The sequence below is a fragment of the Manis javanica genome, chromosome 3 (assembly GCF_040802235.1).
Source record: "Manis javanica isolate MJ-LG chromosome 3, MJ_LKY, whole genome shotgun sequence".
NCBI lineage: Eukaryota > Metazoa > Chordata > Mammalia > Pholidota > Manidae > Manis > Manis javanica.
The window spans coordinates 167,481,228-167,494,024 of record NC_133158.1 but is presented as its reverse complement, the minus strand read 5'-3'; the positions used below and the strand labels follow the sequence as shown (position 1 = coordinate 167,494,024).

The 12,797-nt window shown below is 46.3% G+C and overlaps 1 protein-coding gene across 2 annotated transcripts in view; it reads right to left on the bottom strand.

The window, feature by feature from the left end:
- Positions 1-3,465: 3,465 nt before the first annotated feature.
- Positions 3,466-12,797, bottom strand: part of EPHB1 (EPH receptor B1) — a 462,780-nt gene continuing 453,448 nt past the window's right edge. For both annotated transcript variants that reach the window (XM_073232346.1, XM_073232347.1), the window contains 3 exons: positions 10,422-10,615; positions 8,298-8,453; positions 3,466-4,922 (listed from right to left, as the gene is read on the bottom strand). In XM_073232346.1, coding sequence (XP_073088447.1) covers positions 4,814-4,922; positions 8,298-8,453; positions 10,422-10,615 — 459 coding nt within the window. In that variant the 3' untranslated portion in view covers positions 3,466-4,813. The remainder of the gene's footprint in view (positions 4,923-8,297; positions 8,454-10,421; positions 10,616-12,797) is intronic.

Below are 12,797 nucleotides of genomic sequence, written 5' to 3'. Positions count from 1 at the left end.
ACCCCCACCCCCGCTGATATCTTAGACAATACAAAACCTCTGGCTACTTTTGGAAATGATGCTGTAACTTCAATAGGACCTGCAAGGAATCTCAATGAAAGCGGAGGTCAACCTGTCATGGATCTAGTGTCCTCTGAGCCTTCCTGGTGGCAGAGAACACTGGATGGTGCCTGTTTGCAGCTGGCACTCTGATACCACTGTGCTTCTCCGTACTTCATCTGCCAGGGTCCCAGTCATGCCCTTCATCAGTTGGTGCCAGAGCCATTTTGTTTCTGAAATGATACTGATGTTCCCAGGCTAGCCAATCAAGGCCTTCTTAGAACAAACATAGCTGTGAGGATTTTGCACTTTGCAGATTCTCACCCCCCTGCCTGATGTCTCATGCTTCCTGCCCCCAATATTCCTGAATTATCTCTCTCAGTCCTCACTGGTTTCTGTTCTCTTCGCAAATGCATGGTCAAGGATAACTTGGAGTCCTCACTAGATTTGAATTATCCTAGGGCACCTCAGTGAAAGCCCAGTGACCTAGCTCTACCCTGGGTGGTACTGGGAGGTGGGAGGTGGGAGATTTTTTTTTGTATATGTACCTACTCAACATCTATGAGCTTCAGTGGTCTCCAGTAGTACAATAAACTCATGCTCTGTAGATGTACCTACTCTCTGTCCTTCATTCCTATCTTCCAGTATTAGAGCTGGGAGAGGGCACAGAGACGTGGGTCATAATCTCCAAAGCTTTCACACAAATTGCTTCTATTCCCAGAACCCTTGACGTAGAAATATTCATTAACCATCTCCACCTATTTCCTGTGCGGTCCCCACCCCACTGATAGCTGGTGGCTGCAGGTTGCCTACGGATGTCTGCTGTTAGCCGAATCCTGGACTGTGCTGCACAGCCATAGAGTCCACCTGTTTAGTCTTGTTTACAGGGCCACAGGCCACTGACTGCTGGGCAAAGTGTGTTCTTAAGAAAGGATCTAAATTGGAATTCATCCTCTGCTAGATGATAAGGTGGCATGTCTAACTGAAATTCCAAGGACTGGGGTCTCGCTGCCAGTGAGTATGCTCCTTAGGGAGCTGTTTTGAAGGTGTGAGTACAGTCCCCTGGCACCAAAGTGCCAGTGGTCACAGATACCTCTGTACAGGAGGCCCGTCTCTCCCATCACTTCATGTCCAAGAGTGTGAGGGGTCATTCCTCTCTCTTTGGGTAGCTCAAGAAACTCAGTGAACTTCCAAGTCAAGAGCCTCTATTATTACAATTCCAGGAACGCAGGTTAGTGTAGGCCTGGAAGCTATCCATGGGTGGTCCCTGGACCAGCATCAGCACCATCTGGCAACTTGTCAGAAGTGCAAATTCTTGGGTTCTGCTGCAGATCTACCGAATCAGAAAAGCCAGAGGTGGGGCCCAGTGGCCTGTGTTTCAGCAATGTCCAGGTTATGCTAATGGAGTCTCAGTGGGGACCCACTGAGATTGGGGTTAAGGGCACGGAGTCAGATTGCAGGTCAAAATCCTGACTCCACTGTGGTGTGATCTAGGAAAGGTCTTTGTCTCTCAGTTTACTCGTCTGAAAACTGGGGATGATATGGTATCTGCTAGTACTTCACAAGAAAACTGTGAAGAAAAGAGTTAATACATGCAAAGTATTCAGAACCTGCTTGGCATAGGGAACCTGTTCAGGAATGTTAGTTTTCATCAGAGGTAGTTACTGCTGTCTGATTACACACAGGAAGGAAACAGAGGCTCAGAAAGGTTAATATTGGCCCTGTGCTGCAGAGGAAGGCACCATGTCTCCTTACTAGAGACACACAGAATTTGGGGGTGAGGATGTGGGGAAGCCTGGCATGTGACACGTGCTGGGCATCTACTTGGAGGTGGGTGCACGTCACAAGCTTGGTCATGCCCCTCCCATCGAGAACTACACTTCCGGGTGCCCTGGCCTTGGCTCTGCTAACCTCTCGCGCTTTTCCTTTGCTACCTTTGAGTTCTCTCTCTGTCTCTCTCTGTCCTTCCTAGGATCTCATGGCCATAACACGACCTCTACCCTGACCTTGCTTTGTCCATGGCCAGAAGGTGGGCTGGCACTGGTGGAGAGACAGTGAAGATTTCAGGTTAAGGATGCTGCCTGAGCAATTTGGTAACAAATTAAAATTCATTCCTGTGGAAAATTGAGAGTAGATTAGTTGAATTTCTGAGCCTTGTACAACACTTCATGGATTGAGGTCTTTGGGGTAATTAGCAAATTGTGCATGGAATTGGTAAGCTGTTAACAAGGGGAATTTTTCTGTTTTCCAATGATGTGACTGGATTGGAGTTCTTTACAGCCATATGTGAATCTTCTGAGAAGTTCTGCCCATCTTCTCCTGTCCCCCAGGGACTCAGCACAGGGTGGTGCTTTAAGATAGGGCTGCCCTGTGTTGGAGCTGTATACCTAGGCCTATGAGTCTCTTTAAGGGGCTTGTGAAGGTAAGGACTCCCGCAAATACAAAGGTATCTTGGATCAGGGAAAAGGCTCATCTTGGGGCAAGTGATAGTGGGATGCAGGCAGATAGAGTTCAGGACCCTTGTAAGTTTCAAAAAAAGCCCCAATCCAACTCAACCACTTAGATAGACGTCAGTTGCTCTGCTTGGTTATGCTCTATACAGATAAAACTCAGCCATTCAAAAGTTCACTTCACTGGATAGACCTCAGCTGCTCTGACTGGTTGTGCCCTATGCAAATGAAGCACTGAACTTCCAGACAGTCAGGAGTGAGTTGTGATGTCATTAGTTCAGTTCTCTATTAGGTCTGGGTGGGGATGGGACTTCCTCCTTTCAGGAGGCAATACACACCCCACACACCACAGCTCAGACATCCTCCTCCCAGGGAGCCCCTCCTGATTGGCAGGGTCTTTCTCTTTTCACTCATTCAAAGAGCTTTGCTGGTTGCTCCATGCTCTTGTCTGCTGGCTTCATTCTTCACTGCCTCCGAGACACTATCCTGGGAGAAAACAGCATCCTGGTGGGTAACCATCTTATCTTAAATATGTGTCAAAATAGCTACATGGAAACTGTGGCTCCTTCTGCTGTCTCACACCCTTCCCCTCCACCTGCAGGTTCATAGACATACCACATGCAAGCAGTCCAAAGTGGTCTTTAGTGGCTTTTACACAATTGGCTTGGATCTGAACTTCTCAAATGAAGTGTATAAACTGCATTCAGGGCTGATAGTGCATAATTGTGATTGTTTATGTTTATTTGCCAGTGACGTCTTAAGCCATACCTTTGAAGCTTCAGAGCCTCATATTTATTCAGTTCTTCCTTTGGGTCACATCAGTGAGAGTGATTCCAGTATATTCTGCTTCATGGGAGTACCACTGTCTGGGATATATTCCGTCTCTCCCATATTAGGGGGGAGAAGGACAGTTAGGGATTCTCCTGTAACTTGGGGACAGACCCACTGGGGTCTGGGAACACACACTCGGACACCATTCTATGTAAACCCAGACATGCTTCTGCTCATTTTAATTAGACAGATAAAATTAGCAAGGAGATTCAGGTAAAAGGAGAAATCAAAAATATTCAAATGTTAGGTAGAATTTACAAAAGTGAATTGAACAATGAGATACAAGAAGGAATGCAGAGAAACACAGACACATTTGAAACATTCTTCGGATGCCACACGGCGTCATCCAGTCCACAGATAAGGTAAGAAGGATTATCCCTTGCCACCTCTTGCCTTACAGATTCCAGGGATGTGGAAGAACATTCTCCAGGAACACTTTCCTCCTCCTTCTCTTCGGATATCACCGAGAATAATTAATCCATCAGTGTCATTCTAGAATGGCCCGCACTGCATCCAATTCAAACCCCTCACCTGTTTCCTGTCTGGACTTGCAAGCTCTTGAGAGATTTTCCCTCCTTTCACTTTACTTTTCACTCCACCCTCTCTCCCCATTGAGCCATTAGGCCAATTCGGCCAACAAGAAAACCAAACCAACAGAATGTTCCGGCCCCTTTGGACTTCGCAGGGGCAGAGACCTCCCAGCTCTTCTTTCTTGTTTGCATCTGTTATGAACGAGCACAGTCATTTTATAACGCAGACATACATACGTGTGCTCTTGCACACGGAAACAGGTCTTTCTTTTTTTGTTTTTGTTTTTTGTTTTTCCCAATTTGTGGTTTCTTTTTCCTTTTTGCAGAAAATGCAAACAAAAGAAAAACAAGGTTTTCCATTGAAGGTACATCTCTTCTTCAATATGAAGACATTAATTGAATTGGTCGGATCCCCCATGCAGTGGTCAGCAAAGTCCTTTGGCAACTGACAGAACATCTGGAGACTCAGGAGCTGGGGTTTGTTTGAAGGAACGTCCCTACGCGAGTCATGAGCAAAGGGAAATGGGTGTGGGGAAGGGGGCAGACTCCTGGGGAGGAGTAGAAAGGAGAAAAGAAAAGAATGTCATTGGTGAGGAAGGAAATGGAAAACTGCTTCGGTTTCTTCCCTCCTACCTCCTTCCCTTTCTTCCTGTGGATGGACGATTCCAGCTCACTGAGGTTGGGAGCTGAGTTTACTGGTGCCCCGATGCATACTCTTTTCTCTTCACCTTTTTCCATATTTTAATTATTATGTATTTGGTTTCCCACAGCATCTCACACAAGCTTCTGGCACCAAGAAACTGAGGTTGTTTATTAGGAACAGGTCCAGTTTATTCTTCACCGATGTAAGGCATTTCTCAGCTGAGAAGCCAGTCTCTCCGGAACATTCCACAGTGGTCAACCTCTGGGTCCTCCTTGAGCCCAGTCCTCTTCCTTCCTCTCCTCTCCACAGAAAATGAGAGTTTATGCCATTGCCGTTGGTGACTGACTCATCTGGACCCTCATCGAATGAATGCTGTTCAGGATCTTTTTCTGATGACCTGCCAAGGTGACACCTATTCTCAGGAGGTCTCTAGGAGGGAAAAAGCCACAAAAGAAGGTACTTTAGTGTTAGGGCAGCTTTTCACAGATCAAAACTCATCACAGATGACAAGCTCCTGACATAGTTGGGTAGGCAAATAAAAGTGTTTAAAATCCACTGAGACCAAGTTTACCTGAGTCTTTAACAAACACCGGCCTAGATATTTTCTCACTCAATCTCACTTTCTCCATGCAGTGATCCCTGTCCCCAACTTAGACAACCCTGGAAGTGTCATGCCTTCATCCTCACCTGTGGGTTCTGGCACAGCCCCTTCATTGTGTCCGTGATCTGAGGTGGACTAGAACTTTCCTCTGTTATTTTTTTTTTGACACTCCAAGCACACACTGAATGGGGCTTCAGTTATTCTGTGGTGCTTTCTGCCTAAATCAGTGATCACCCACTGAGATTGCAAAGATGTGGGGCTTGCTTGGTTTTCTGATATTTTTCCCCTGAGTTTCCATTTTCTGCCTCTGTTTGAATTTTGATGCCATGAATTTTTAAGAAGGGTGATCTTAAAATAACTTTCAAATATCTGTCTAAGCAGAAAGCCAGGGAATATGTTTTGGATAGGGGTTTGGATTAAATTCATCTCTAAGCTGTGGTCTTAAAATGAACAAGTTCATGGCTTATGTTTGATTTTGGGGAGATGCATGCATCTTTCCTTAGTTAATAACAACAGTATATAGCATTGCCTGAGTGCTTCCCGTGAGCCGTATACCACTTCATTTACACCTATGGAAGCACTGTGGGAAAACAGACAAAACACTCAAAGTCAATGATAATAATTTAACAGCAATCATTTCTCATGGGTATCCTGTAGGCAAGCAATAGGCCAAGTGCTTTGCATATGCTATTCCACTTACTACAAACCGATGAGATGGACACTATTATTATGTGCACATTTATAGGCAAGGCAAGCAGTGCTCAGAGAAGTTAGGTAACGTGCTCAAGATCACACAGCAGGCAAGTGGTGGTACAGCTGGTGTTCAAAGTCGAGACTACCTAGTTCTCAGCCACACTGCAGGGCTGCTCTCAGAATTCTTCTAAGGTCCCACTATATTCCCTCCGTGCCCCTGTCCCCAGCATAGCAGATCACTTTATACTCCGTGCACCAGAGCCACACAGAGCACCCTGCGCTGGACCTCCATCCACAATGCCTCAGTTATCCTGAACCCCTCCTTTCAAATGGCAGGCTGCAGCTGCTTTGGATTGTCCAAGTGCCATGTCTTTTCAGCAAACATTTCTGAGAGGCATGTTTGACTTTTGAATTCACAAATTGTCTTGAAATCTGTTTTATTTAGTTGCTCATGTTCTTTTCCCATCCTTTATCTCTCAAGAAACTAACTACATTGCTCCAATAGCATGTGGACATCTTTTACTTTGAACTAAATGCCTTAATTTTCAGTTTCACTTTCCTTTTAGTCCTCCCCTGGCGTTTTTCCATGTGGCCCTTCCAGGACTGAGGGAATTACTCCTCTGAGTCCTTCCATTTGTGGGGATCACGTGACAATGTCCCCCCACCCCACTCTGCTCAGCCATATCAGGGTGCAGAAAGGGGAGCCCCGCCAGCATGGACACCCACTTCTCCCCCTGAACCCAGCTTTCCAATCATCTAGGGCATCCATTTTTAGCTCTGCAGGATGTAGAAGCTGGTTTTTCACAGTGAAGTGCTTCTGTTTTATTTTTATTTTTGGTGTCTGACAATAATTCATAATGGCAGGGACTGTCTTTTTTAGGCATCAACAGAAAAATGAACCCAGATTTAAAAATATGAATTCTGGTAGTTAGTGGGTCTGAAGCTGGATGCACATTCAGGCTATCTCCCTGGAGAAACTGGTGGTTCCACCATTTCTGGCACAAATAAACCTCAGAGAGGTGGAGCTGGCTCCAGGAAGGTTGGCTGCACAGCAGGAGCCTAGGACAGAAGGCCCAGGGTCAAGAAGCTACACTTCTGAGGCTCAACAGCTGGAGCCAGATGAACACCCCTCTCTACTGGGACTCAGCAACTGGTCTACCCCAAGAGGGAAGCTTGACACCTAACACTGTGCCTGACACATAGTAGGTCATCAATAAGTGTTTGCCAACTGCCTGGTCAACCAATGATGCCCTACCATGGGAAATGTGTGTCACAGGCCACCAAGGCCAGTGCTGTCAGTACATGTTGTAGTGTGAGCAGCTGACGAGGTCCCCTCTAGGGTATGTGTGTGTGAATTCAAAATTTGACCCTTGCCAACTTTAGTCCAGTGGTTCCTAAACTTTGTGCACAGTAGGATCATCATTGGGAGAGTTTTAAATGTCCTGATGTCCAGGTCTCACCACATCCCAATCTAGGAGTGAAAACCAGCATCAGTAGTTTTTCAAGAGTCCCAGGTGACTCCAGTGTGCAGCAAAGTACGGGAACACTGTGACCCTGGTAGAAGGATGTGGGACTGGAGTCAGGAAAGCCGGCTGTAGCCCTACTTTGCCACTCGTGAGCCCTGAATCCTTAGACATTAAGTTCACCACCTTTCTGAATCCACTGAATGGAAAGGGTACTAGATAAATATTTCCCAAACTACAGTTCCACAAAACCCTGCCCCTCAAAATGGTTCCATGGTATTTAATCATTTTAAATGGTTTTTTTTATTTCAGGATTTCTCGTGGCCTTTACAATGCTAATATATGTAGTGAATCTCCAATGGGTGATAAAGTGCACAGTATTTCACAAATTTATTTGACCGTGGGACCTTTTTTCCAAGGAGAACCTATTAACATTTCCAAGAACTGGTGCTGCAGAATATTCTTGGGGAAATTATGGACTCCTGGATTTTTAAGACTCCTTCTGGCTCTCATTTTATTTTAATAATTTTAGATTTTGTATTCCCTCATACTCCTGTGGGAGCTGCAGACTGGTAATAATTTGTGGGGGGGTGAAATGTATGCTTATTTACAAGTATGAATCCAAGCTCCTCACGTGTGAGATTGTTGCTGAATCAGTGCCGTGCCTTTTCCTGCTATGTTGCTTAAAGTGTTGGCTGGCTGTGTTCTTTCCATCTGGTTGCTCTCTTTGATGGGCTAAGTTTAAAAACTTAAATGGAGAAGAGACTCTCGGTAATTAGGCAAATGACATATGGCTACGACTTTGAAGAACTCTCATTTGGGGCCCAGAATGAAGGCTGGCCTCCCCACCTCGCCCCTCTGTCTTTCCAGGGTGCACCCCCACCAGGCCTAGCTCTATGCAGATGTGGAGCTCAGAAATCAGGTGATCCAAACACCTCTGATCTCCAGGCAGTGAGGCCAGAAATCCGGACTCACATCATGGCAAAAGTGGGGAGGGAGCCTTGACTCTGACGCCCAGGCTAGACACAGGGGATGCTCGTCACTTACTCTGATGTCATCTCGGTGACCAGTTGAAGGGAGGTGAAGCCGGCAGTGAGGAAGCTGTCCCTGTACTGGACCATTTTGATGGCACTGAGCCAGTCATCCACGGTGGTGAAGGCCGCAAAATCTGGGATGGAGCGGTCTAGCAGGGGCTGGGAAGGCCTGCGGGACAGAGAGGAGCAGGTGAGCCCACACCTGCGGAAGTGTTTGGCTGACAGCCGCGCTCTGGGCAGAGGGCAGACTTCATGGAGGGCGGCGTCCCTGACAGGATGAGGACTGTGGGAGCCCTGTGCTGACCCTTCCTTCTGAGAGAAGCCTGAGTTGGCATGATTCTGAAGCCCAAGGGGCCAATCTCCCTGGCCTTGGGCCCGGTCACATGTCAGGCAGCCCAGATAGGTAGACAGACACAGAATGGAGTCTGAAGGGAAGGGAAGACCCACAATTCCTTTGTAAACTGAAGTCTAGGAGCTTCACCATCCAAAGATATGGTCCTTTAAGAAATATAGAAAGCTCACAGCAATCTCCCCAAATCTATTGATAACAATTTTTTTCCTGGTTCCTCAGTTAATTGAAATAAATGGAACAGAACAGCTCACCCTTGACCTTCTCTGGCATATTCTCAAAGCAGGCACCCAGCTACTCAATTTAGAAATCAGGATGCTGTCTTGACATATCCCTCAACCCTCAACACTCATGCCAATCCCCCTCACCAAATCTTAAAGATCTGACCTCCAAAATCTCTCAAATTCATCCACTTCTTTCCACATCTCTGCCATGAATTAAGACACTATCTTCTCTCACACGATTACTGCAGTATTCTCCTACCAGTCTTCATGCATGCTTGTTCCCCTCAATGTAAGGTCCACACTGTAGCCCAATGCTCTTTTTCTAAAAATGAAATGTGATCACGTCAATAATCCTCATGTCACCCCGATTCAGCTCAAACCCTTCAAGGGGTGCTCTCTGAATAAAGCCCAGAATTCTTAGCAGGGCCTAAAGGGTGCTGCGCATCTGATCCTTGCCTTCTTCTCCAGCCTCCTTCCCACGCTTGGGCCTCTGCACATGCTGTACCCTTGGCCTGGAACCCTTGTCCCTCTACTCCCACCTTCCCTTCATTCAGTGAATGCATCCTTGCCCTTCACCTCTCGACTGAAAACGACACTCATCAGGGATGCCTTCCTGACACCAGACCAAGGTAAGTGCTCTGCAAACACCACACACCTCCTGCCACAGTGGCTATCAAGGTGTCAGCTGTGCATGTGTTTGGGTGATCATTGATTAATGCCTGTCACTCCTAAATGGTTCTAAGCTCCATGAGGGCGAAGATCATGTCTCACTTGTTCACTCTATACTCCCAGCAGTGGGCACAGTGCTTAGTACACAAGCACCTAATACACTTTGGCCGACAAGAGGAATTAATAAATGAGTTAACATTGTAAATACAGATGAATAATTTATAGCTGACAGTTGCTGAAAGGAGCTGACCATGCATTTGCTCATAACAAAGCCAATTCTGTCTCAGGGCAATCAGGACCTTTATCTGCTACTAGAGTGGCCAAGGATCCAAGTCTGAGCTGCCCCTGCCTGGGACCAGTGTGGTTGACAGACAGGGTTCCTTCTGGTAACAGGCTCTCCCAGAAGGGGGGCCTCATAGCTGAGCTCCCCCTGCCTCAGTGACTGGTGCAGTTGACAGAAAGGTTACCTTCTGGAAACAGGCTCTCCCAGAAGTGGGGCCTCATACCTGAGCTCCCCCTGCCTTGGGAACCCGTGTGGTTGACAGACAGGGTTCCTTCTGGAAACAGGCTCTCCCAGAAGTGGAGCCTCATACCAGTCAGATCAGATATGCCCAACTATTGCAGAGCCCAGTGCCCAGCCCATTTGAAGCCAATGGAAGGTGGAAACCCAGGCAGGTACCTTAATATCTATGTATAGCCCATGCCAGAGGCAGGGAATATGCTAGTGAGATGGGAGACAGAAAGAAAGGTAGTCTTAGAATGTCTTCCATGAGGAGGTCAGCTCAGCCACCTCACCTTTGCTCTCAGCAAGCCAAAAGGCGAGCAGCCTTGCTATCAGCCCACCCCTGGTGGTGAGGCCAGTGCACCTAGAACCACGCCCTCCCTCTGGACTTACACGGCGGTGATGGTGGCCACAGTCTTGAGACTTGCTGGGTTCCGGATCATCTTGTCCAGGGTGTTGACTATCTCTGCAAAGCGGGGCCTGCTGTTACGGTCCTTCTGCCAACAGTCCAGCATGAGCTGGTGCAGAGCAGCTGGGCAGTCCATGGGTGGGGGCAGCCGGTAGTCCTGCTCAATTGCATTGATGACCTGCAGTGGCACACATGGGAACAAGCGTGCCTGGGTGATGAGACACCAGCTCTTCACAAATTAGCCCCCAAGGGTGGAGCCTCCCTGACCCAGGGGCCCTCATTCTGTGCTCATACACCTCTCACCATAATGGATTGTATGTGCGCTTGGTTTTCCCCCCTTGATTGCTCTCCTAGAAAGCAGGAACCATATCTTATTGTCCCTAGCACCTGGCACAAGGCCTGACACACACTACATCTCTGTACATGTTTATTGAAGAATGAGCTGATGAATGGCTGGACCTTCTCCTCCCTTTAAGAGGATGCTGGGCCCAGTTCCGCCTTATGGCAGCTGGTGGCACCAGGTGCAATGAAACAACACGGGGGAAACCTGGTGAACGCGCTATTTATAAAGGATGCGCGCCAAAGCCTGTGGTGGCCTCCTCCTTTCACTGATAAGGGAAGAGAAGGGGAGGGACAGAACCAGCATTTGACGGGGAGCCCACTCCATGCCAGGGGCCCTCCAGATGCTTCCCAGGCACTGTTTGCCATAACTTCCTGAGGCACTGACAAAAATTGGGGTGAAGATAATTTAGTTAAACAAACTGGGTCAGTATCATGACCATGGTCAGAATACGAGGTGGCTCAAAAGGAATATCTACAATCAGGCTTTGGTGATTTTCTCAGACTCCAGAGGATAGTTTCATAAGGATTTTAGGATCTTTAAGTACTTTTGTCTGTCTTTCATATCATTGTAAGAGCTTTTTTAGTCTGTACTTCTTTATTTCCAATTCATTTAAATCAATTCTGCCATCTCTGTGCTTTTTGCACTAGCAAAAATAATTGTAAATGGCCCTGTGCTAAACATATTAATTTACTATGGTTCCCTCATAATACAACGGAGGGCCTGGAATATTATGCAGTGATGTTGCAAACATGTACCTATTGAAATGGATATATATATGCTCACATTGTAACATTAAGCAAAAAAGCAGGCTCCATAACTGCAGGTATGGCATAATCTTGCTTTTGTAAAAAGCAAAAATCAAAATGAAACAAAAAATAATAATTATACACAGGCATAGAAAAGACCACGGAAGGATAGATACCATGGAGTTAACAGTGGTTGACTCTGGGCAGGTAGAAACATAAGTGTTCTGTTCTTTATGTTCTTCTTTTTCCTGTTTTGTATTTTTATTTTCTATAATAATTACACATTGATTTTATGTTAAAATGAACAGTTAAAGCACCTTACACAATAAAGGCACTAATTTGGAGCTCAGGGATTTTCAGGTGTTTTTGCTTCTACTTTCCTATTTTTAAAAATGTCAGATTCATTTCAACTGATTATTCTTGTTTTTTTTTTAACTTTGTGAATTGGTCAGAAAATGAATTATTTTCAATCACTTTATATTTTTACAAATTCTAGGCATAGTATATAGGGCATGAGATAAGGCCTGAAATATGATAACCTGAAGTCATTAGAAATAATCAAGATGTATTATTCCTTCTATTCAGTATATTGGAAAAACAAATAAGCCTATAAACCATGCCCAGATTATCACTACATAGAAAACTGGTGACTGGGACCATTCACTTCTGAATAATATGTTGTACCACCAACAGATTTTTACCTCAGCCAAACTGTTGTCAATCAAATTACCTACTATCCTCTTGGAGGGCATTTCAGCCCCATTTTCTTCATGAGGAAATGGAGGCACAAACAGTGAAATCACTGGCCTGAGGGCACACAGCTAGCAAATGACAGCACTGGAAATAAATTACAGGGGTATCTGATTTAAATTTTGAATACCTCGAAGCCCGGTTTTCCTAGGCCTTTGTGGGGTTGCCACTGTAACCTCAGCCTGGAGAGCAGTCCTTGGAGTTGTTTGGTGTCTTCATGGCAGGAAACAGGGATAAGGAGGTAAACCAAGCAATCCATGAGGATTGGCAGCCAGGCATCATTTCCATCCGCCCGGCTCACTAACTGGCAGCCTTTTCCAGGCAGCCAGATTGAGGCACCCTGTCACAGAGTGGGGTTGTCTCACTGTGGAGACAAGTGGGGTTGGGCACTGAATGGCCCCAGGAGATCTTTCTGGAGTACCTAAGGACAAGCTGGATGGGGCCAACGGGCGGGCCAAAATCAACATCCACAGAGCATCCAAGCTCTTCCAGTGCAGGGTGGCTTGTGTTCCCCTAAACTG